At 43.6% G+C, this 25,000-nt stretch overlaps 1 protein-coding gene and 1 long non-coding RNA gene across 4 annotated transcripts in view; one reads left to right on the plus strand and one right to left on the minus strand.

Annotated features, from left to right (window-relative positions):
* Window positions 1–25,000, minus strand: part of LOC121695127 (retinoic acid receptor beta-like) — a 245,507-nt gene that overhangs the window by 154,925 nt on the left and 65,582 nt on the right. Inside the window, exons 1-2 of one of the 3 annotated variants that reach the window (XM_042075646.1) lie at window positions 7,613–8,828; window positions 4,374–4,461 (exon numbers count right to left, since the gene is read on the minus strand). The exons of the other annotated variants lie outside the window; for them this stretch is intronic. Of the exons in view, the coding sequence (XP_041931580.1) occupies window positions 4,374–4,461; window positions 7,613–7,672 (148 nt within the window). The 5' untranslated portion in view covers window positions 7,673–8,828. Of the gene's footprint in view, window positions 1–4,373; window positions 4,462–7,612; window positions 8,829–25,000 lie in introns of those variants that run through there. 3 annotated transcript variants of the gene reach the window in all.
* LOC121695148 lies at window positions 2,753–4,347 on the plus strand. Its single transcript, XR_006026030.1, has 4 exons — window positions 2,753–3,054; window positions 3,470–3,572; window positions 3,866–3,900; window positions 4,189–4,347. It is a non-coding gene; the product is annotated as an uncharacterized LOC121695148 (long non-coding RNA).

The following is a 25,000-nucleotide window of genomic DNA, read 5'->3' on the forward strand; positions in this document are numbered from 1 at the left end:
TAGGCTACATGAATGCTGCTAACAGCCAGGGTTTTTTCAAACTTCTCGGTAGATTTTTCTGACCATATTCTCGACATTGCGGCCACTTCTGGTTTGGGATAACTCGGTGAAAACAAACGTATGGACAACTGAAGAACTGAAATGACACTTAATATTCGTCCATTTAGCTGGGTGATTTTTAGTTGTATCTTAGTTGCATCATAGTTGTATCTTGACGATGGGGACTGACAGTTAAGCTACACAACAGTAGGAATGGTTCATTATGACCTGAGTGAAGTGATTAGTACTGCAAATGCAAAAGTCTGGAAACACAAATATTTCTCCATACCCTTGTTTCTTTTTTCCATACTTATCCAGACCTGGAAATAACTAAAATCAAATTCCATACTTTTCCAGGTTTTCCATGCTGTGTAGGAACCCTGAACTGCTGATAACTTTGCCTGTTTAAAGAGTTTTGTCTCCGCGATTGACTTTGCTGTGATAAAAACAAACTAGTTCATTTGCATGCGTACGTATTGAACTTAATTTGCGTTGCGGTGTTGATGGCGCTAACCTTTAGTGAACACCGAGCTGAACTTGGCCGCATTTTGTGCTGGTCATGTCCTCAGTATTTTTTTCTTCAAGTTTCGTTCCATTTATTAAGTAGCCGACGAGACAATTATCCTTACATCAACCACCGTCACATGACACGTTGTTTCAGATACCTCTGACATGTCAAAACGAATGTAGAGTGAGTCGGCTATCGCGTAGTATGTCCTAAACTAATGCAAAACGCAAACTTCAATACCCACAAATCCATTGTCCAAAGTAAATAAACGCCAGTAATCTTAATTCACCTGACCTGAACAAACGCTGCAACAAAGTTAATGTTATTGCAGGCAGCTCACTGCGTCACAACGTTATTGCAGGCAGCTCACTGCGTTGGGATTAGTGTGTGCTTCACCTCACTGTGTTCGCTGTGTGTGTTTCACTAATTCACGGATTTGGATGAATGCTGAGACCAAATTTCTCTCACGGGATCAAAAGAGTATATATACTTATAATATACTTAGGTGAAGGGGCCTCATAATTTATGACAGGTGAAGGGCCCTCCCAAGTGAGTGAGAGTCAGGATGTGAAGACGCTTGTAGGCTACCTTCTGACGTGTCAGAAGGTAGCCTACAAGCTCTGCAGCCAAATTATAAATGCAACATTCCCCCCCTGATGAGGAGAAGCAGCAGAGAGAGAGAGAGAGCTGTGTGTGTGTGTGGGTGCGTGCGTGTGTGTGTGTGCGCATGAGAGTATGAGAGAGACCGGGTCTGTTTTGAGAGAGAGCTGTGTGTGTGTGTGTGTGTGTGTGTGTGTGTGTGTGTGTGTGTGTGTGTGTGTGTGTGTGTGTGCGTGTGCGCGTGCGTGCGTGTATGTGCGTGCGTGCGTGTGTGTGTGCGCATGAGAGTATGAGAGAGACCAGGTCTGTTTTGAGAGAGAGCTGTGTGTGTGTGTGTGTGTGTGTGTGTGTGTGTATGTGCGTGCGTGCGTGTATGTGCGTGCGTGCGTGTGTGCGCATGAGTGTATGAGAGAGACCGGGTCTGTTTTGAGAGAGAGTGGGACAAGGAGAAGTCAGAGCCTGTAACTAACGAAAGAAGATCATATCTACATGAAATAGAAACAAAAGAAGATCATATCTACATGAAATTGAAACAAAATAAAAACGTATACGATTTATTACACGTTTACAAGGCTGGAAGTTCAACAAATATACGCCTACTAATGTAATTGACATAGTTAAGTAAAACCTATTCAACTCATATCAATTCATGCATCACCTAATGCCATCATAACACAGGCCTGGGCCCCAGGAAAGAACAGTTTATGTTTAATTTATATAATATCGTGTTGGTCATACTATAGAATGATATATTGCTTGTTTCATTTATATAATATCGTGTTGGTCATACTATAGAATGATATATTGCTTGTTTCATTTATATAATATTGTGTTGGTCATACTATAGAATGATATATTCATTTATATAACATTGTGTTGGTCATACTATAGAATGATATATTGCTTGTTTCATTTATATAATATTGTGTTGGTCATACTATAGAATGATATATTGCTTGTCTTTGTTGAATAATACAGAAGTTAAAGAGCTTAATAATAATTTGCATATTCAATCGCAATATTGGGGGGGGGGGGTTATTTTCAAAAATAGTTTAGCCCACACACACACACACACACACACAAGAGAGAGACAAGACAAGAACACAAACACACACACACACACACACACACACACACACACTGCTGGGGTGTACCTGTGATGAGCTACACACACACACACGCACATACACACACACACACGCACACACACCCTCACACACAGACACACACACACCCTCACACACAGACACACACACACGCATATACAAACATACACAAACACCCTGTATGTAAAGCACAGTATGACTAATGTAAACAGTTGTACACTTGTAGCCCTAGGGTTAGGGCTAGGGTTGTGCAGTGTGTGTGCGTGTGTGTGAGGGTGTGTGTGTGTGTGTGTAGCCCATCACAGGTACACCCCTGCAGTGTGTGTGCGCCACAATTACAATGAAGCAGTGTTGCCAAAGCAAACATATAACAAAACAACACAGATACAATATCTGTTTAAAAAATAAAAAATAATAATAATAACAAAATGATAACAATTAAAAAGAGAGAATAATACATGTATAATGATACATTATTACTATACATACTATACTGGAGTGCGTTTCCCAAAAGCATCGTTGCTAACTACGGTAGCAACTAACATGGTTGCAACTACGTAAGTACGACACAACTGTTCCCCAAAACGATAGTGTGAACTATAGTGGTGGAACTTACATAGTACGATGCATCGTGACACTGCGTCAGTGTTTCCCAAAACCATAGTAGCAACTAACGTTCGCAACCACTATCGTAAAGTTGTGTAGTTACAGCTACACCTCTCGACCTGTAGTATGTAGTAAGAACCATAGTAGACGACGTAACCCTGATGACGGAACACGCAGAGGACAGATGGATGAGAGGTAGCCATTAAACGATCCCATAACATTGCTGTGGGATACCATACCATAGCATTGCTGGAAGCTACAATTGCACATTACTGGACAACGTTATGTGGTACAGTGGAAAGTGAAGTGTTGTGGAGTTAGCCTACAACAGAGCGGCCTGTGGTGAAGTGCTATGGTGACCGCAATCATCTGTGTTGTTATTATTCGTGAATTTACATGTAGCCTAATGCTAATGTGTCAGCACAGATTCTTTCGAACACCTGTTAAGTTATCTGGTGATAAAGCTTTTGAATGCCAACGGTATTGTTATGTGAGGCTAGCATTGTAATTGTTATAAAAGAATAACGTTACATTGTAGTCGTATGTTAAGTGTGTTTGGATGAAGAATCTGCTAATCATACAAATAGCTAACGGTATATGGACTCTACAGCCCATTATGATGTGGTGAAGTGACTGTGCTGTGGCAGAGACTGTAGCGTGTGTGCTTTACATGAGAGAGGTCAGGGGTTCAAGACTGAGTCGATGGGTGTGAGGTGAGTAGCCTATGCCTGTGGAGTGGGGTTTGTGTTGTATCTTGTCTGATCACAAGCTATGTTTAGCGGGTGTATAAGTTAGGCTACTCTCAGTTATTATATGATCTTGATATTTGAACACATAACGAATTATGTTGGTACAATGACATTGGAGAATGCTGCTGTGAAGTTGAGTAGCCTCTCGCTTGGAGAACTTTAAGACCTCTGGGACTTAAGTGAGCATGCAGAGTGCTGTGGTCAGTGTCAAAATGTGACATGATTTTCACTGATTTAACTTGTCCTTCATGGCCCAGGTATGGGTAGGCCTGTCATGGGAGGCGGAAAAATGGTTAGTTGCCTTTGCTTTGTGACCTTTCAATCTGTGTATGTATTTTGATGTCATGGCTCATAGGGAACGTGTGTGTGTGTGTGTGTGTGGGAGGGATCATGGGGAGAAAGTGATGGTGGGAAAGTACATTTATAAGTAAGTACATTTACCCCCTCACCCCCACCAAACTAAAAGAAATGTAAAAAACATAAACAAAAGGGGAAAAAACAGGTAATGTGGCAGGGAATTGTGGGGTTTGGGTGTTTAGGGGCCAAACATATGTGCAACTAATTCCCAGTGTGCTTCCAGGCCAGCAGGAAGGTGTGCAGCAGCCACTGGAATGACCTCTTCCACCTCCTCCACTAACAGCTCCTCATCAGCCGGCAGTGGGATGTGATCCTGAAGGGCCATGTTGCAGAAGCGCCGCCACCAAAACTACACTGCACGCTTTTGCAGGATGGAGCTTCAGGCCACCAGCGGATTTGCTCACACACCTTTCCACATGCCCAGGGGCCTCTCCACAACAACGCGGGTCCGGCTATGGGCGTTGTTGTACCGCGCCTCTGCCTTGCTGTTGGGCTCCTAGATGGAGCAGTTGACATGCTTGTATTATCATAGGGGGTTGATGGAATAAAGTAGGTCTTGAAATGTCAGTGCACTCAGGGAATATAGACATGCATTTGAACAGTATAGACTTTGCTACTATCTCAGCAGCACCTAAAGTAACACTGTGTGTGTGTGTGAGTGTGAGTGTGTGTGTGTGTGTGTGTGTATGTTGGTACAGCTGGCGCAGATCCTTCAACCATTTGAACATTGAAACATTTGTGCTATGTGAACTGTCATTTTGTGGTTGTGATTCAACACACAACTTCATAACTACAATGGATGAAAAGTAATGGTAAAAAAACTGTATCTGTGCATTTAAAATATCATGAAATACTTGTGTGTGGTAACAGTATTCAATTTTCAGTGTCACAGTGAAAACACATAACAAGGGCAACATTGGGCAAATGCTGCATAAAGGCATGAAAAACTTCCAGTGAAATGAAGGGCAATGATAAAGTAAAGTATTCATTTATATAGCGCTTTTAGAACAGAGTGAAACCCAAAGCACTTACATAACAACATGTTCAACATTGTTCATATTACATATCCATATTTATTCTGCTCTTACTGTAAGGTAACTGATAAGATACTGCACATATTTATATTTCATTTATATTACTCTAAACCACCTTCTGCAAACCAGCTGTATGTGTCCTGTCTATGCACCACCTGTCTATACTTTATATATCACATTGCACTTTTCTGCCTTTTTGGCACTTCTGATTAGATGCAAACTGTATTTGGTTGTATTTGTACTTGTGCTCTGCACAATGACAATAGAGTTGAATCTAATCTAACCATGCCAATTTTCATAGAACATAATATACATTTACCCTAAGCCTAGGCTAGTAAGCATATGGTCTCCAATCAGTAGTTAAAACTAGGACTACAGGTTCTAAACGATCATAGGAATATTTAGTGATTGAGCCTATCCAAGATTCCAACACCATTATTAATTGATCATTATCTAGGCTCGAACCTACGACTACAAGACCCGAAATGCATAGGTCTATCCTTTCACGCCACCTTGTCACGCTACAACAAATGAAAATATTGGCCAGTATTTAGCCTATAGGCTATTCGGTGTGTTTCATTAAATGTGTAACTTATTTGTTCATATTTGCTCGGTTGGCGATTTATGCTTCACTGATTAGGCTAATTAGTAGGCTATGTTCAATAGACTGTGACGTTATTATTAAAATTATCATTATTATGCCTATTATTATTAATAGCCTAATATATATATATATATATATTTTTTTTAAAAGCATACATAGCCTAGGGCCTATTGAAATTACTGCCTATTGTTGTAATAAGTATTATCATTATTATTATTATTATTATTGATATTATAACTGCTGGGCCCAGGAAACGTCATGCAATGTCAAATTTCATTACTTTTACGTGACTTGCGTTCGGCTCTAACCGACAGAGCACGACATTCTCCGAACACATCTGCAACCATTGTAGTCTAAACTATGTTGGTTGAAACCAACATGGTTCAAACTGACAAGGTACTATGTAAGTACGACGGTTTTGGGAAACAGTCGTAACTTACATGTTGGTTAGTTGAACGATGCATCGTACCACGTTAGTAAAAAGCTAACCTCCGTAGTTGTACGGGAAACGCACCCCTGTATATTTATCAATGTGGTATCATGGGTATTGATTATTGATATAAAGCAAATCATGTCACAATATGGGTCACTCACTTCCTCGATTTATGACATGTTAACAGGTACTGTGCAGCAAGTTTTACACAACTTGTATGCTCTCCCAACAAGTATGGGAGCTTGTCTTCATTTTCTAATAGTTCAAATTAAGGTATAATTTGGCTGAATTGAAGGAAATATTGGTTCCTGACTGTGCTGATTGGTTCCTGACTGTGCTGAATTTACTGCATTCAGTGAGGAAGTGTTTTTCATCTTCTACTACTCCCTCACTGCACTGCAAACACAACCTTTCCTCCCTAGGAAGCCAGGTTTGCCTGTGTCTTCCGATTTCTAAGGCCAGGGAGTGTGTTGAGTTGGAAGGGAATATAATTTGTTTTCTGGTTTTGGCAATGCTTCAGAGTTGTTCTTTTTTAGACTTAGTGTAATATGGCTATGATCTGAAAGTGGGATTTGGGGCATCTCCATAAAGTAATTGATTAAACTTTGATCAACATCAGTAATAGCATAGTCTACAACGCTGTTGCCGAGATGGGAGCAGTAGGTGAACCTACCCAGAGAGTCACCCCTTCTACCATTAGCTATGAAGAGACCTAGGCTTTTACATAGTTGGAGTATCTGTTTGCCATTTTTGTTTACAATACTGTCATTGCTCTGGCGTGGTTTTTCAAGATGAATGATGTTATTCATTTGTGTGTCAGTAATATATGTATATATTCTTTGTACAATACAATAATTCCCCCAGAATCTCTTCCACATTTGACTTTGGGATCTGTAACAGAAGGGATACAGAGCTCCCTATATATGGGAATGGATTGGCAGACATGTCCTTCTCTACTCCATGTTTCAGCACTATGATCATATCTGAGCTATATACAAGATTTACAAAGTCAGGGTGTGTACTCTTGTCACCAAAAGCAGACGAGTACAACCCTTGTATGTTATAGCTAGTGATTTTAAGTGATATCATTTGTTTTTTGTATGATGTATACATATGTTTTACTATTTTCCAGAAATAGTAATGTTTTACTACTCAAGTACATCAATTTAATAGCTGAGGCTAGAACTATTTATGTAATATGTTACTACTAGACAAAGGGGGGAAAAAAACATACATACATACATATGACCCATAAGGTCATCATGGCTTGTATGATTTTCACATATGGACTCAGACAAACAGACATACAGGACAGAGACAAGTAGACAGACAGATATATGCTTGGAACTGTTACACATATATCTATAACATACAGTATAGCCCCACCCACATATTCATCCTTACCCCTTCTAACCCCTCAGATGCGCGCACACACATACACACACACACAAGACACAAACACATAGACTAGTCACATAACCCCCCCCCCCCCACCCCCCCAGGGTCTACAACCACTAGTGGAACAGATTGTCACATATTAGTTGTAGCATTGTTTTTATCTGTGTGAGATCAGTACCTCCTTTTGATAAAGCAGCTGCTTAGGTAGGCCTATGCGTCCGCTCTGAACATTGTCCATCTCTGCTGACCTTACTTCCCTCCAGATTTAGGGGTCTTTGCCTATTCAATGTAGTGTCTTTGATGGTTGTAGCAAAGAGCTTCATGCCCTCCTTGTGTATGTGTACATTGTCATAAAGATGTTTGATGTCAATGTCTTTGTGATGTACAATCTGAACATTTGGTATTTGAACACAGGAGGACATGACTTTGTTGTTGATTTTGTCTGTGATCCTATTTGGTATGTCGCGCCTAGGCAGCAGAGATGAGAGGATTACTTTGGCATTTGGGTACATTTCTGTTGTCATCTTGATGATGTTAATTAATGCGTCGGCTACATCGATCTCCCTTGACTTGAGGTCATTTGTCCCTGTGTGGATGATTATGTGGGATGGGTTGTGTAGAGTGCCTTTTAGCAGTATGTCTCTTACTGCATTTGTGGTAAGACACCATAGTTTTTTTACATTTCGTCGTGGGACGTCTTTGGTCCAGATGATTTCCATTTGAGTCACACAAAATTAAGATGTTGTTTTTTCTCTGATTTCCAGGCCTGGTCTCTTGTTGTCCATGTGTGTGTGTGGTCTCCTCTTTGAATAAGGTATAGTCCTGTTCCAGTTCAGCCAAGGTGTCTCTTAGTCCCTTGGAGTTGGGGGTGGAAGCGATCTTAGGACCTGTATCACCAGATGTGTAGATGGTTGGGCCTTTGAGTTCATTTTTAGAGTCTGTCACAACTGGTGATGCTACTGTAACCCTCACCTCCAGATCTCTTTTACAATTCAGGGTGTCACATTTAAATTGTTTAAATAAACTCTGAAAATGGTTAAAACTGGCTTCAGTTCCCTGCACCATTATAGTCCCATTGTGATACAGGTTAACTGTCAGCTTGATCCCCTTTTCCTCTTCCAGTATTATCTGCCTTCCTCTGCTGATGCCTCCTTTCTTCACACATTGCATGGCATTGCAGAGAGTGGTGTGCCATGCTGTAGGATGTTTTGTAAAGAATAAAAGGTTGCACAGGACCTTGCTCTCTTCAGGTCCCATGTAATCAGCGATAAGGACTTCTGGATAATCTCTCATGATGCTCTCTTTGATCTGTTTCTTTTCTTTGGCTGATTTGATAGTCTTTATGTAATTTTCAGTTCATCCTCATTTTTAAAAGATGCCTCTGCTTTGGCCATGTTTTTATCCAGTCCAGCATCCATTATGATGCCATAAAATGGCAGTTTGGCTAACTTTGCTAGCGTTTAGCTATTCCTATAAACTTATAGGTCTTCTTGAAAGGCTTTTTGTAAGCTTTTGAGGATTGATAGTCTTCTGCCTCTATAGTTCCAAATCCACTTTCCAATTATTTATATTTTCTTTGAGTAGTTTAAACATACATTTTCTGGCAAAAATGCTCTTTTTTAGGAGCTCATTGCTTCTGCTGCTGGTTGTCAAGCAGAATTCTAGAACTCTCTCCTCTGTTTTCTCACTCTCTCCTTTCTCCCTCTCTCTCTCCTCTTTTTTCTCACTCTCCTTTCTCCCTCTCACTCCCCTGTCTCTCTCACTCACTCTCTTCCCCTCTCTCCTCTATCATTCTCACTCTGTCCCTCCCCCTCTCTCTCTCTTACTCACTCTCTCTCACACTCTGCCCATTCTCTGCCTGGTTCTCATTTCACGTGTGCGCTCGTTGCTAAGAGGCCAATGGCCCCCTGCAGACTAATGGACAGAAAGGAAGATATGTGTGTGTGTGTGTGTGTAGGTCTCTGACCTATCGGGCGCAGGGGAGTCTTTCTCCATTTTCTGGGTGATTAAATTCTAGTACGCAAGGAGCTACATGAGAGAGGCTTCCCCATTAACACACACACACACTCATATATACACACACACACACACACACAAACACTCATATATACACACACACACACACTCGTATATATACACACACAATAACCATCAGCACCAGGTTATCTGAGAGAGACCCATATAGTCCAGATTTGACACTCAGAGACCCATATAGTCCAGACGAACTACAGCTGCATGTGACGTCACAGGTTTGGGCGCTTAATCTCTAACTGATCAATACGGCAATTTGCTTGACTGGCTTAACATATGTTTGTAATAACGGAACGTGATGTAAACCGTGTGGTGATAACCTTTATGTCTGGATAACTGGTGTTGTGCTTCTACTCCCATGAAGAGCTGGCAGTAAGTGTTAATTGTCAATGCTAACCAGACTATTAAACAAACCACGCTACCGTGAGTAACGTCGAAGGGTAGTCTTTTCTTTTGTAGTTCGTTTATGAAACAAAAGGAGCAAAATAGGGTCTGACTTTAATAGTAAATGAATAGTAATATATCACATATAATATATTAGGGCCACATAAGTAGAGTGTGGCTCCAAAACACTATATTCTCCATTTTAATGCATTTTCATAATTATTTTTTTTAATTAAATTATTATTTTATTTTCGGATCTGTAATTGTTATTTACTCAATCAAAACAACACAACTGCACTTTTATTTATATTACCTGAAAAACACAATTAAATAACATGACTTGATTTATAGTGTTTTGGAAAAGAGCTCTTCATATGCTAGGCTATATTGTTTTCAAGACAGTGTAGCCTACCCATACCTGGGAAAGTATGATGTGATCATGCTTGCATATATCTTAGGTCAGCCTTTATATTAGGTAAAAATACTTTGTGTCTGCATCCATGTTGCCTGAAGCATGCTGGTAGAAATATCTATTCAAAAGCACAGTTGATCTGTGCATGCCATGACCAACTTTCGATTCTTTGATTTGGAAAGCAAGTTTATTATTTTGGGCTGCTATTAGAATATATTAGAATTTCAGCCCAAAGTTGGATAACATGTAGAATTTTGCTGCAATTTCAAAACCGGATTACTCACGATTCGCTAACTGTACAGAGTGATGCTTCATATCCCTGTGTTCGGTAAGGTCTGCTGTTTATTTTGATATATGGTGTGCTTTGTTTTGACCAAAGTGTTTGTGATATATATCACCAAGAGTAATGGGTGTGGAGATAGACGAAACGCTGTGTGCACAATGGAAATATGATTAAATGCCATGTTTATCCAACGTTAATTGTCTCGCAAACCGTTTATCACAACACCTAGCCGCTAATATCATTGGAAAGCTCAGATTCTGCTCTTCCACGTGATATCTGTGTGATTTATGTGTGATAAGTACTCTGTGAGCAATTCAACAGAGAATAATGGTTGTGAATTTGAACACATTTTGCGTCCGTCACAGGGGTGGCCAGAGTTTATGTTGAGGTGGCCGCGGCCACCCCTTGGTGGCGCCCCTGTTTTACACTCAGAGACCCATATAGTCCAGATTTTACACACACAGACCCATATAGTCCAGATTTTTCTTTCAAATAAATACAAACATACATTCGTCTGCAAACCACCTCATATAGTCAATCAAATAAACACTTGTGTAAACACACACACATACATACACACCAACACATACACTAGCACACCCATAGATATATATCTTTGAGCACACCCTTGTGTGTGTGTTGAGATGTTCAGGCACACAGAGAGATCCCCCCCCACACACACACACACACCCTCAGCCTCTACCCTGTGTGTGAACTCTTAAGCAGAGTCACGAGGGAAACACACACCCAATAGCGCGCTAAGCTCTCAACAGGGGGAAAGCTAACTGAACACACACATTCGCACGCTATGCTCTCAACAGGGGGAAAGCTAACTGAACACACACATTAGCGCGCTAAGCTCTCAACAGGGGGAAAGCTAACTGAACACACACATTAGCGCGCTAAGCTCTCAACAGGGGGAAAGCTAACTGAACACACACATTAGCGCGCTACGCTCTCAACAGGGGGAAAGCTAACTGAACACACACATTAGCGCGCTACGCTCTCAACAGGGGGATGGCTAACTGAACACACCCATTAGCACGCTATGCTCTCAACAGGGAGAAAGCTAACTGAACACACCCATTAGCGTGCTACGCTCTCAACAGGGGGGGAAATTAGCGCACTACGCTCTCAACAGGGGGAAAGCTAACTGAACACACCTATTAGCATGCTACGCTCTCAACAGGGGGAAAGCTAACCGAACACACCTACACACACATTAGCGCGCTATGCTCTCAACAGGGGGAAAGCTAACCTAACACAAACATTAGCGTGCTACGCTCTCAACAGGGAGAAAGCTAACTGAACACACCTATTAGCATGCTACGCTCTCAACAGGGGGAAAATTAGCGCACTACGCTCTCAACAGGGGGAAAGCTAACTGAACACACCTAGCACGCTACACTCTCAATGTAGTTTGACTAACTAAGTATTGTAACTAAGGGGGCAGGTGAATTCCCGGACGTTGAAAGGGCCATGGAGGCTGGGAGAAGAGAGAAAGGACACACACACAAACACACACACACACACACACACACACACACACACACACACACAGAGTGAAGAGAGGACACACACACACACACAGAGTGAGGAAAGGACACACACACACACAGAGTGAAGAAATGACACACACACACACACATAGAGTGAAGAAAGGACACACACACACACAGAGTGAAGAAAGGACACACACACACACACACACACACACACAGTGAAGAAAGGACACACACACACACACAGAAAGAAGAAAGGACACACACATACACACACACACACACACACACAGAGTGAAGAAACAACACACACACACAGAGTGAAGAGAGATACTGGTATGATTTAAACATCACAGGGAGAAAGTAAGAATTCATGAAGTCCTTTTGAGGAAATGTCAAAATATCGAGATATATATATTCTATATCGTGAAATAGACTAAACATCGCAATATCATTTTTATATCAATATCATCGCCCAGCCCTATGGGGGCAGTATACGCCATATCGCCCAGCCCTATGGGGACCGTATATGCCATATCGCCCAGCCCTATGGGGACCGTATACGCCATATCGCCCAGCCCTATGGGGACCGTATACGCCTCAGAGTGTTCCAGTCGATGCTTAATTTAGAAGTAGGAGGTCACGAAGTGGAGCTACACATACCGTAACTAAGGGAGCAGTAACTAAGGGGGCTGTAACTAAGAGGGCAGTAACTAAGGGGGCAGGCGCATACTGTAACTAAGGGGGCAGGCGAATTCCCGGACGTTGAAAGGGCCATGGAGGCTGGGAGGACCAACGCTTCGCTAACCCATAGAATGCCCATTTATTTAGGATTTTTTTGAAGTCCCATAACTTCTTATAACTGTATCCTGTGCCGACATTGTAGCTTCTGTATTATCTACATAAACAATACAAAGCAAAACAGGCTCAACTACCTCGTACGTAACGTTGGGTTCCCGTAAGAAGAATAGTTAGCGTCCGGTGTGTCCAGTGGTAGGAAAGTTACGTTATTATATTATGATGTAATTATGTCTGCGTCTTTCTGTCGCACTGTAGGGAGATAACCGTATTGTTTGGATAAGAAGCTCAGTGAAGCCTAAAGTCCAGCCAGCAAGGAAACTCATGAGCAAAACCAATGAAAACGCTAAATTATGGCCTACAAGACCATTGTATGTTAAGGTAAAGCATTACATAGCGGGAAGTAAACCTAATAAAAAAAAACGTCACTAACGTTAATCATTTCAGAGGTTTTCGATGGATTGATAGTAGGTCAGAAAAGTGGAAAGAAGATTATAATTTATGAGAGAGAGAGAGAAGGGGGAGAAGAGTGAGAGAGAGAGAGAGGGAGTATGGAGAAAAAAGTCAGAAAAAACAGAATGACAGAATAATTTGATCTACGAACGACAAGGATATCTTATGGTTTTACAACTTTGTGGCTTGTGTGTATTCAGGTTAGGATGATTTCATGTGAAATGTAATTTCCATTTTTTCTTGAAGCCGAAATAAACCAGAGAATATTCATCGGACATGCTTGTTTTTTACTGCAGCAAAGTTAATCTTAGAAAAATTGGTCACTAGCTTAAAGGGAAACTTGGCAGGATTTCCCCCTCTGCTGGAGAAATTGTGCATTATGCTATTTCAAACTGTGGGAAAAGGTAACGATAAAGCACATGGATTTGTTTACAAGCTAGCAAACGGTTAGCATAAGTTTGGCAGAACTATGTGGATGTTACAAGGTAAGAAACACGATTTAAAACTAGTTTCTTGTTTCTCACTTCTCTTTCCGGGACGGTAGTCTCAATGTTGCAAGGTTGGTTTTCCGCCTGGGGACGCTAGGCGCAGCGGGGAAAGTCACCATTTTCACCGGAACAGGTAATTTAACCATCCAAATGATTTCTAAACGGGTTTATTAAGTTGAAATAGTTGACAAATTCCCCTTTAATGTTACGTCCAAAGATAAAATAATGTTAACGTTAGCATTGGTTGAGTGATGGAGGCTAGTTTTCATTGTTGGTGTATTTGTGAAACATAAATACGGTTATACTGAGTAACTTAATAATAATTAACAGCACTGTAATTGTCTCTTTCGACTGTCATCCCATTCATTTTCTGACCATACTGACAGGAGCTAAGTTAGGTACCCACAACGCTAACATTCGCTAATGCCATGGTTTGCTGGTGGAGATAACGGCAGGTAATAGATGCCTGTCTACGATGCATCCTAAACACCCGTCTCAGACACTTCTGTTTGCTAAAAAAAAATTCTGTTGTTGACTCACTCTGTTACGTCCTTGCCTGGCTGCTCGGTGACCACGCCCCCTGTTCCTAATGAACCTCCACTTCCTCGTTCTCACTCCCCAGACTCCCGGACTCCCATATAAACATCCCCTCTGCCACAGTTGGTCACCGGGCGTCGTCGAAAGTGGCTCCTAGTTTCTCTGCTCCTGCGGTTTCTCAAGTCCTTTCCTTGGTGAACCTTTTCCTGTGGTTTCTTGGACTATTTCGAAAGTTTCTCAGTTTTCCTTGGACTCTGTTTTTGGATTCTGGTGGATACAACTCCCTATTTAAGTTGAGTACTCTCTGGTTTTTCATCATTGAGTTGTTACTTTGTATTTCTGTTGCACTTTGTTTATTCGAGAGTTTTGACATATTTTATTTGTACTTTGTGATTCCTCCTCCTGTGATTTTTGCTACATTATCTTCTGTGCGTTTGGATTTTTGTATTCTTTTGTGACTTTGATTCTGAACTCTGGTCTACTGCTACGACTTCTGTGTGGATCTGCCCTAGTCAACCCTGTGCAAATAAAAGCCTGGTCCTTGCAACTAATTCCCTGTTCGCCTTTCTCTCTCTCGTGATTCCCTGACAGAACGCCCGGTCAAAACTGGCATGGACCAGGCAGCTGGCCCAGCTCTGGAGCAGTTTCAAGGGCTGGTGGACGAACTCCGTCGAACGCTCATAGCGACCACACATCCTGCTCCACCAAATCCGCCGAGTCCTATGGCGAACCCAGCTACTTACTCAGGTGATCCTGCAGAGTGCAATGGATTTCTTCTTCAGTGTTCACTCGCCCTGGAGATGCAAGCCAGCCGCTATCCCACTGAGCGTGCCCAGATAGCATATGTCATCAGTCTGCTTCGAGGCCAAGCGCTACAATGGGCAGAGGGTGTCTGGAACCGGGGAGGGACTACCATTGCGACCCTCAATAATTTTGTTACCCATTTTAAGGAGGTATTTGCATTGCCTCAAGGAGATTCCACTATACAGCAGAGACTGTATCAACTCCGCCAGGGTAGGAGTCCCATTACAGAATATGCACTCCAGTTCCGTACCCTGGCAGCCGTCAGTGGTTGGAACGAAGCGGCTCTTATCACAGCCTTCCGACAGGGACTAGAGCCAAGATTGCGCCTATATCTCTCAGCTTACGATGACTCCATGGGTCTAGAGCGGTTTATTCAAATGGCTATCCGAGTTTCCCACCCACGAGAGGGCTGTCTCCAGGAGTTGAGCACTGGAACCACCGCAGGGATCCTGAGACCCAGAGATGGTGAGGAGGCAATGCAGCTCGATGTTGTGGCAATGAGACTGACTCCCACTGAGCGGAGACGACGCATGACCCAGAAACTGTGCCTCTATTGTGGAGCTCCTGGTCACATCATCGCCCGTTTTCCGGTGAGACCCCAGCTTCCCTCGGTGAGTCTCGTACACTTAACTATGCCTAGTACTACTCCTCTCAGTACTATAGTGACTTTGTGTATACAGGGGACATGTACAACTGTTTCTGCTCTCCTAGACTCGGGGTCAGTGGGCAACTTCATCTCAGGGTCCTTATGCCGCCGTCTCCGGCTCGCCACCTCACCCAACCCGAACGCCTGCTCCGTTCAGTCCATCACGGGGAAGCCCCTAGGAGGAGGCCTCATAAAGGAGATGGTGGGTCCCATCAAGCTGCAGGTGGGGCTCTTCCACAAGGAGTCCATCTCCTTCCTGATCTTAGAGGACTCAATGGCTGAACTAATTCTGGGAAGACCCTGGCTAATTCATCATTCTCCAGTTGTGTGTTGGAAGACTGGAGACATATTGTGTTGGAGTTCACACTGCTTCCAGAACTGTCTGACTGATCTACCTCGACGTTTATTCCAAGAGACCACCGATTACCTTCCTTTGCATGCTACATCTGTGGAGAGTCCACGGGAAAATATCAGGGTTTCCCTTCCACCTCAGTACCACCAGTTCCATGACGTATTCTGCCCAGTAAGAGCCTCACAACTACCTCCTCACCGCCCATGGGACTGCGCCATTGATCTTCTGCCAGGTGAGCCAGTGCCCAGAGGTAAAGTGTATCCGTTGTCACTTCCAGAACAGAAGGCCATGGAGGAGTACATAGAAGAAGCCCTCAAACAAGGTTATATCCGTCCCTCAACGTCCCCTGCTGCTTCCAGTTTCTTTTTTGTGCCCAAGAGTGATGGAGGGCTTCGTCCATGCATAGACTACCGGGCCCTGAACAAAATAACGGTCAAGTTTCGATATCCCCTTCCCCTCGTTCCAGCAGCCCTAGAACTCCTCAGAGGTGCCAAGATCTTTACAAAGCTGGATTTACGGAGTGCCTATAACCTGATTCGGATCAGAGAAGGGGACGAGTGGAAGACAGCATTTGTGACACCAAGTGGCCATTACGAGTACTTAGTGATGCCCTATGGGCTCGCTAACGCCCCCTCTGTTTTTCAGGGCTACATGAACGAGGTACTCCGAGATTTTCTGCACCGTTTTGTGATAGTGTACATTGATGACATCCTGATCTATTCTAGCTCAGAGGAAGTACATTTTGATCATGTGTCCCAAGTGTTGCAGAGGCTCCGAGACCACCAGCTTTTCCTAAAAGCTGAGAAGTGCTCCTTTGGGACTTCTGAGGTTCCATTCCTGGGTTACAACATCGGCCCGGAAGGAGTGTGTATGGACGAGGGAAAGGTTAAAGCTGTGCGACAGTGGCCTGCGCCTACTTCCATCAAGGAGCTACAGCGATTCCTGGGGTTTGCCAATTTTTATAGACGCTTTATTGGTAACTACAGCATGATCACTGCACCACTGACCTCTCTCTTAAAGGGCAAACCCAAGACCCTCAGTTGGAATCCCAGGGCGCAGATGGCTTTCCAGGATCTCCAGACAGCATTCACCTCAGCCCCCATCCTTCAACACCCGGATCCAGAGAAGCCATTCATCGTGGAGGTAGATGCCTCTACCACAGGGGTGGGCGCAGTCCTTTCTCAGCAGCAAGGGACATCTTCTCGCCTCCTGCCATGTGCCTTCTATTCCCGGAAGCTCACCCCAGCGGAGCAAAATTATGATATTGGCAACCGGGAGCTCCTCGCCATCAAGCTGGCTCTGGAGGAGTGGCGCCACTGGCTGGAGGGGGCCAAGTATCCCTTCAAGATTTTGACGGACCACAAGAATCTTGCGTACCTGAGAGAGGCAAAGCGGCTGAATCCCAGACAGGCCAGGTGGGCCCTTTTCTTTACTAGATTTAATTTTATAATTTCCTACCGTCCTGGGTCTCGCAACATCAAGGCTGACGCACTGTCCAGGATCCATGCTGCAGATGATCTCGAGGAAACTCCCACATGTATTGTCCCCTCCGAGAAGATCGTGGGGGCCATCCAGTGGGCCTTGGATGACGAGATTCAAGAAAGGAACAGCTCCCAGCCTGCTCTGCCGGGGACTCCCGTCCATGCCATGTACGTCCCTCCTGACCTGCGCACTCAAGTTATTGAGATGGTACACTCCTCACTGGACACTGGCCACCCGGGGGCCTACCAAACCCTCTTGTTGCTGCAACAGAAGTATTGGTGGCCTGGCATCAGCCGGGATGTCAGGAGATTCGTTGCAGGCTGTGCGACCTGTGCCATGGCAAAAAGCCCACGCCACTTGCCTGCAGGAAAGCTCCTCCCACTGCCCATTCCACGTCGGCCATGGTCACACCTGGGTTTGGACTTCATCACGGACCTCCCTAACTCCCTGGGTAACACTTGTGTTTTAGTTGTTGTTGATCGGTTTTCCAAATCATGTAAATTGTTTCCCCTGACAAAGCTTCCTAGTGCTAAGGAGACCGCTGATTTAGTGTTTTATAAAGTGTTTACATATTATGTCCTGCCGGAAGACATAGTATCAGACAGAGGACCTCAGTTCACGTCTCATTTTTGGAAAGCTTTCTTCTCTCGTTTAGGTGTGACCGTGAGCCTGACCTCTGGATACCACCCTCAGGCAAATGGGCAGACGGAGAGAAAGGTTCAGGAGATCTCACGTTTCCTGCGGGCCTTCTGCTCACAACACCAGCAAAGTTGGAGCGAGTTCCTCCCCTGGGCCGAGTACGCACAAAATTCCCTGATCCAGCCAACCACGGGCCTCACCCCATTCCAGTGCGTACTCGGCCGCCAACCACCACTGTTCCCCTGGACAATTGAGCCATCTGACGTCCCGGCGGTGGATGACTGGATCCGACAGAGAGGGTCTGGGGTAGAGCCTTTTGTCACCTCCAGAGGGCAGTCCGCCGACACCAATGCTATGCAGACATCCGCCGCTCCACTCCTCCAGACCTCACCGTGGGACAGAGGGTCTGGCTGTCCACGCGTGATATCCGCCTACGACTACCTTCTAAGAAGCTAAGTCCCAGATTTGTTGGCCCCTTTCAAATTGTGCAGCAGGTCACTCCTGTCATGTACAGGCTTCAACTGCCCTCGAATTGGAGGATTCACCCTACGTTCCATGTCTCTTTGTTGAAAGCCTATGTTCCTCCTGTTTCCTCAGAGTCGGGCTCGGGCGTGGAACCTCCTGTGCCGCTCCTGACTGAGGATGGGCCAATCTATGCCGTGAAGGACATCCTGGATTTCCGGCGCCGTAGGGGTCGTCTCGAGTACCTGGTCGATTGGGAAGGCTACAGACCAGAGGATCGTTCCTGGGTGCTCCGAGACGATGTCCTGGACCCGACCTTGCTTCGCGAGTTCCACCAGCGTCATCCGGATCGCCCAGCTCCGCGAGGTCGGGGCCGACTACGGCATCCCTCAGGAGCGGCCCCTGGAGGGGGGGGTAATGTCACGTCCTTGCCTGGCTGCTCGGTGACCACGCCCCCTGTTCCTAATGAACCTCCACTTCCTCGTTCTCACTCCCCAGAGTACTAATTGGGCACACCTGTGCGGACTCCCATATAAACATCCCCTCTGCCACAGTTGGTCACCGGGCGTCGTTGAAAGTGGCTCCTAGTTTCTCTGCTCCTGCGGTTTCTCAAGTCCTTTCCTTGGTGAACCTTTTCCTGTGGTTTCTTGGACTATTTCGAAAGTTTCTCAGTTTTCCTTGGACTCTTTTTTTGGATTCTGGTGGATACAACTCCCTATTTAAGTTGAGTACTCTCTGGTTTTTCATCATTGAGTTGTTACTTTGTATTTCTGTTGCACTTTGTTTATTCGAGAGTTTTGACATATTTTATTTGTACTTTGTGATTCCTCTGAGCTTTTTGCTACATTATCTTCTGTGCGTTTGGATTTTTGTATTCTTTTGTGACTTTGATTCTGAACTCTGGTCTACTGCTACAACTTCTGTGTGGATCTGCCCTAGTCAACCCTGTGCAAATAAAAGCCTGGTCCTTGCAACTAATTCCCTGTTCGCCTTTCTCTCTCGAGTGATTCCCTGACACACTCACACTGTCCTTTGTGGCCCTGTCAGTGCTTTGTAAACTGACCACGTAGAGGACACACAAAATACTGTACATATGAGCATATGACCACATAGAGTACACACACACACAATACATATGAGCATATGACCACGTAGATTACACACGCACACACACACAAACACAATACATATGAGCATATGAAACAAGAGTTCTGAGCTAATGTTAACCCTCTAGGCGCCACTGTCGAGTTTACTCGACAAGATGCGGTACTGAATAAAACGGCCGATTTAGTCAAATAGGGTGTCATATTTCGTTCGACATCCACTCCACTAGGTGGCAAACATGTCATACGTCATCCCCGAGTCCGAAAAAGGTCATGGTTTAAACAAAACTTTTGAGCTACAGCGCGTGAGAATCAGTGCGTGCAATACCGGAGCTAGTGCGCGTGTGAGCCACTTAGTCAGAGCGATATTGTCAACGTTAGCGAGTATTTGCATTAGATTATCGTCTAATGGCATCAAAAAAGTTTACCTGAAATGAAGTGTTGGGTCTTCTATTCGCGGACCCTGATTCTGAAGGGGAATATCTGCCTTCAGGAAATGACGGTGATTCGTTTAATGAGGCTTCAGATGCGTCCCTGCCTTCAATGATGCAGCTGGACAAAGTGAGAGTTTACTCCATAGTTTAGCTTACACCAAGCACAAACGTTGAATCGTTTGCCCAATGTCACTGGTGGGAATAATGTTTCACGGGTTCGGAGCGTTCATCAGGAAGTTAGCAGGGTGTTAGTGGTGTGGCGAACAAGGCTGGAGGTAGCCTAATAGCGCTAGCTTCTGTCTTTTGCCTCTCCACAATCGCGGCGACAGTAACGTGGTGGAGCCTTTGTCTAATGCGACTGGGTATGTTAGACGAGGTCGAAGTGCTCATAGGAGAGTTAGGGGGGAACGTAGTGGCAGTGTGGGGAGTCGCAACGAGAATGACAGTAGGCCTAGTCCGAGCTGCGCAAATTCTCTCCACTCGGCGCGCGCGAGGCAGATCTGGCCATGCTGCTCGCATGGTGGAGGTGGTGACACGCTCTCTCCCTCTCCCACACACACACACACACACACATTAGGTCATGCATAGTCTATCACAAGATGATGGGAATGCCGGCCCTGTATGGATAGGGAGTCATTATCTCTACAGCAAAAGGCCTGCTACATAAAAAATAAAAAAATGTCAGCCATTTATTAGTAATGATTTACACTGTTGATTTGCTATCTATTTCCCTGATCATTTAGGACATACACTATGTGTTCCTTTTTGTGTGTTCATGTCCTTGTGATGTGTGTGTCTTTGTCAGCTAAGAAAAAAAACATCAACAAAAACAACAAAAAGAAAAAAAATACTAACATTGTCTCTTGTCTTGTCTCGTCATCTCACTCCTGATCTGTGCCTTGCCGTGGCAAATGAGCTTTTGAACTAAACAGGTCTTGTCTACTTGTGTTTGTGTGTCATCTGAATAATCTATATGTGCCCCATACATGGAATCAGAGTGCCTACTGTATGTAGTAAATGGAAAATCTCTACAGCAAAAGGCCAGTCTACCGCTACATGCATTTGGTTTGTTTCGGCCATTTATTAGTAATGATTTACACAGTTTGTTCACTACTTACTATTTACCTGAGCATTCAGTATTGTGCAATATAGCATACAGAAGGTGAGGGACATTTTGGGGGGAAAGAAGTGGTGCATTTTATCATTCAAACATGCGACTTTTCATGAAAATTCTATAATCCAAGATGGCCGCCACCATATGACGTCATAATATGCAAATTAGATATAAACATTTAATCTCTACATAAACTTTGGGTCATCATTAATATTTCTCTAATTTACAGAAAGTCTCTATCTCTTATCACTTTTAAGATATAGCCTTTTGAAATGAAGATGTCAAAATTGATCGTTTCGGAAAAAAACCTCTGGCGCCTAAAGGGTTAATTCCCAAACACCCACAACTCCACCGTTTCAGTCTTTAATTTCTTGCATTTCAGCAAAGGTGTTTGCACCAAGTAAGGAAATGCATGATTTAAAAAGTAAAGTAACAGATCATACTAGTAGTATGTTTTGCTTGCATAAAGGGATACAGTCAAAGTGTGTGTGTGTATATGTGTGTGTGAGAGAAAGAGAGTGTGTGTGTGTGTGTGCATAAAGGGAGTCAAAGCATAAACTGCTCACAATGTAGATTGTGGCAATGTGGTTATCACAGAACTCCTTATTTCATAAAAATAAATTACTGTATGAGAACTTTTCATTAGGAAACCAGATAAATAGATCTATTTAAATACATAATGTCCCACCAAAACTTTGTTATTGGAGAAAATTGTTACATTGTGTTAGTTAAAAATGGCGATCAGCCGATAGGTTATCGGTTTTATAAAATGACCATCGGCCGTTATATAGGGACACACACACACAGAGACACACACTCAAAATCCCATATTGGTTGGGCTAGCTAACAGCAGGATTGTTTATAGACATTACATGCAGCCATATATTTATATTTGTAGGTATACCACTGATATTAAACTATGGTCTTTCATGCAAATACAAACGCTCAGACACACACAAACACACACACACACATGATCAACTGACACTTCCCAGGGGCACTAAAACAATGACAGGTAAAAAAAAGTTTTTGCAAACTACCATATAAAAAGGTATATCAAAGGATGTTGCTGTATTAATAAAATGCATGAATAAAAATCGAGTCATGACAGACTTAATATTTTTTAAATATATACAAATTATTGTAATTGTGCATTTGTACACAGCAAAAATTGTTCCTGTAGCATCTAAATGTTTACCAGAGGATCCTGTTGATCAGACCAGGCGCGATAACAGAACGGAACCACTAAACCATAGTCCTAACACACAAATGCACACGCATACACACACACACACACACACACACACACACAGTTACTGCATGCACACTTACAGTCACACACACAAACGTCAGTGCTTACGCACACACATTGAACTACAATCAACCCGACACAAATTTCACAGTCTTTCATGCACACAGTCTTTCTGGTTTAAATAGAATGATCTACTCCCAGCTATTTCTGATCATTCCTAATTAAGACCTTGGAATAAAGGGGGGAAACACACTAGCCCTGTGTTTAACTAGCACCCATTGTCAACGCAGTTAATTAATACCCTGAAGGATTCCATTATCCAAAATAAATAAATTAATAAACTAGCATCCCAATGACCGCACAGAGATCCTTCTTAAAATCAAAGCCCAATTTAGATTGCGATCTTATTTCTACATAAAAGGGAGAAGACTTCTCAAAGAATTAACAGAAAATAAAGACTAATTTATACCTTTTGAAAAAAATAATGCAACACAGAAAAAGAGATAGAGAGAAATAAAGGAGGAAAAAAGAGAGAATAAAAAGAAAGGCTGATCTACATTATCTTCCAATTCAGGCAAAGCCGTATCAGCTGAACACAAGGCAAAGCCGTATCTGCTGAACACAAGGCAAAGCCGTATCAGCTGAACACAAGGCAAACCCGTATCAGTTGAATACAAGGCAAAGCCATATCCAATAGAATGAGATGCGAATGAACAGCACTTAGGTGCAGTGATTAGCATGTGAGATCGCTTAGGTGCGGTGATTAGCATGTGACATCGCTGGTTTTAATGTTTTAACGATTTAATTACTCATGTGTTCTTGGCCAACACACATTCACAGACATACACACACACACACACACACACACACACACACACACACTCACACACACACAAACACACACACACACACACACTCCATGTGGGACAATGGCCACAGGAAGGAGGGTGTGTCTGACATGTGAAAAGAATTGACTTGCAGTGTGGCCTGCATGATACAATGCCTCAATCACCACACACACACACACAACATACACACACACACACACACTTACAACTATACCATTTTCAGACACATCCATTACCCAAAACAGGTAAAAGCTGTTTAGGAGAATATGTACATAGGCACATACTGATAATAACACATACATAATAATAATAATAATAATAATAATAATAATAACAATAATAATAATACTGCCCCTGAAATGTAGGCTTTTGTTGCACACTATATCATTTATAAGAAATGTAAAATACAAATTTGAAAATAGTCTTACTATAGTGAGCTTTGTGGTGTTAACAACTACATGGGTATATTCTTTAAAACATCTCCATTTGTGTGTGTGTGTGTTTTACTTGTATTGAATACATTCACCAGTGATATAGAATATATTAGAAAATGGTTCTGTAAAACAGTTGCCTTCCTGGAGGCCTATAGTTAGGACAGAGGTCAATCTGCTCATCAAACTACATCAGTAAAATAACACACACTAATACATCTGGACATTTCAGGTAAAATGTCTGAGCTGACAGTGATAGTGAGGTGACAACAAGAAAACAGAGTATGTGAAATGAATACATGGTTTGGCTGAATAGGAGCGAGAGAAAGGGTGGTGTGTGCGCGTGTGTGTTGTGATGAGTCGGCTGAGGTAGAGTGGAGCCGCGCCGGTGACGGGGGACCACGAGCGGCTGTCACCTCTTCCACTTCACGCGCACAGATAAGGGCCACTTTCGCTTGATTTGTGACCCCCGAACAAATACCGGCTGGGGAACGACAGCGAGCCGCGCTTAACGTTATCTTCACGCGGGTCATTATACTATCAAAATAAATCAAGCTGCCGACGGGAAAAGGGACAAAACAAACACTTCACTTGCCCGGGATCGTGCCTCGTGCTTTCCCAATAAGCAAGAACTCGGTCAAACAAAAGATAAGCACACTTCCCCATGACCAACTACGTCTGTGGCTGCGAGTGGCTCCCGCTCGCGCACACGTTAGAACCCCCCCTCCGTCGCCTGTGGAATGTTATGAATGTGCCCCCATCTGTCTTCCGACTGAGAAAGGAAGCTGTCGATCGACCATACAACAGGCAGTTGGAAGTGAGAGTCGTCAAGTAATTACACTAAATCAGTGTGTGTGTGTGTGCGCGTGTGTGAGTTGGGGGGGGGGGGGGGGGGGGTCTGGCTGGCTGGGTGCAAACAGCGCCGGACACACCGCCTGCCTTACCGGCCGCCTCCTGTCATAGCCCGCGTGCGTGGGGCTGGAGGTGTAGAAGCGCCGCCCGTGTTTACTCTCCGCATTCCTGCGCGCGGAGTCGCGACCCGGGATCAGATACTAGACATTCATCAGCGCGTGTAAACTGCTTCCCCCGGGAAAATGTACGACCATGTGTG

The sequence above is a fragment of the Alosa sapidissima genome, chromosome 21 (assembly GCF_018492685.1).
Source record: "Alosa sapidissima isolate fAloSap1 chromosome 21, fAloSap1.pri, whole genome shotgun sequence".
NCBI classification, from domain to species: domain Eukaryota; kingdom Metazoa; phylum Chordata; class Actinopteri; order Clupeiformes; family Clupeidae; genus Alosa; species Alosa sapidissima.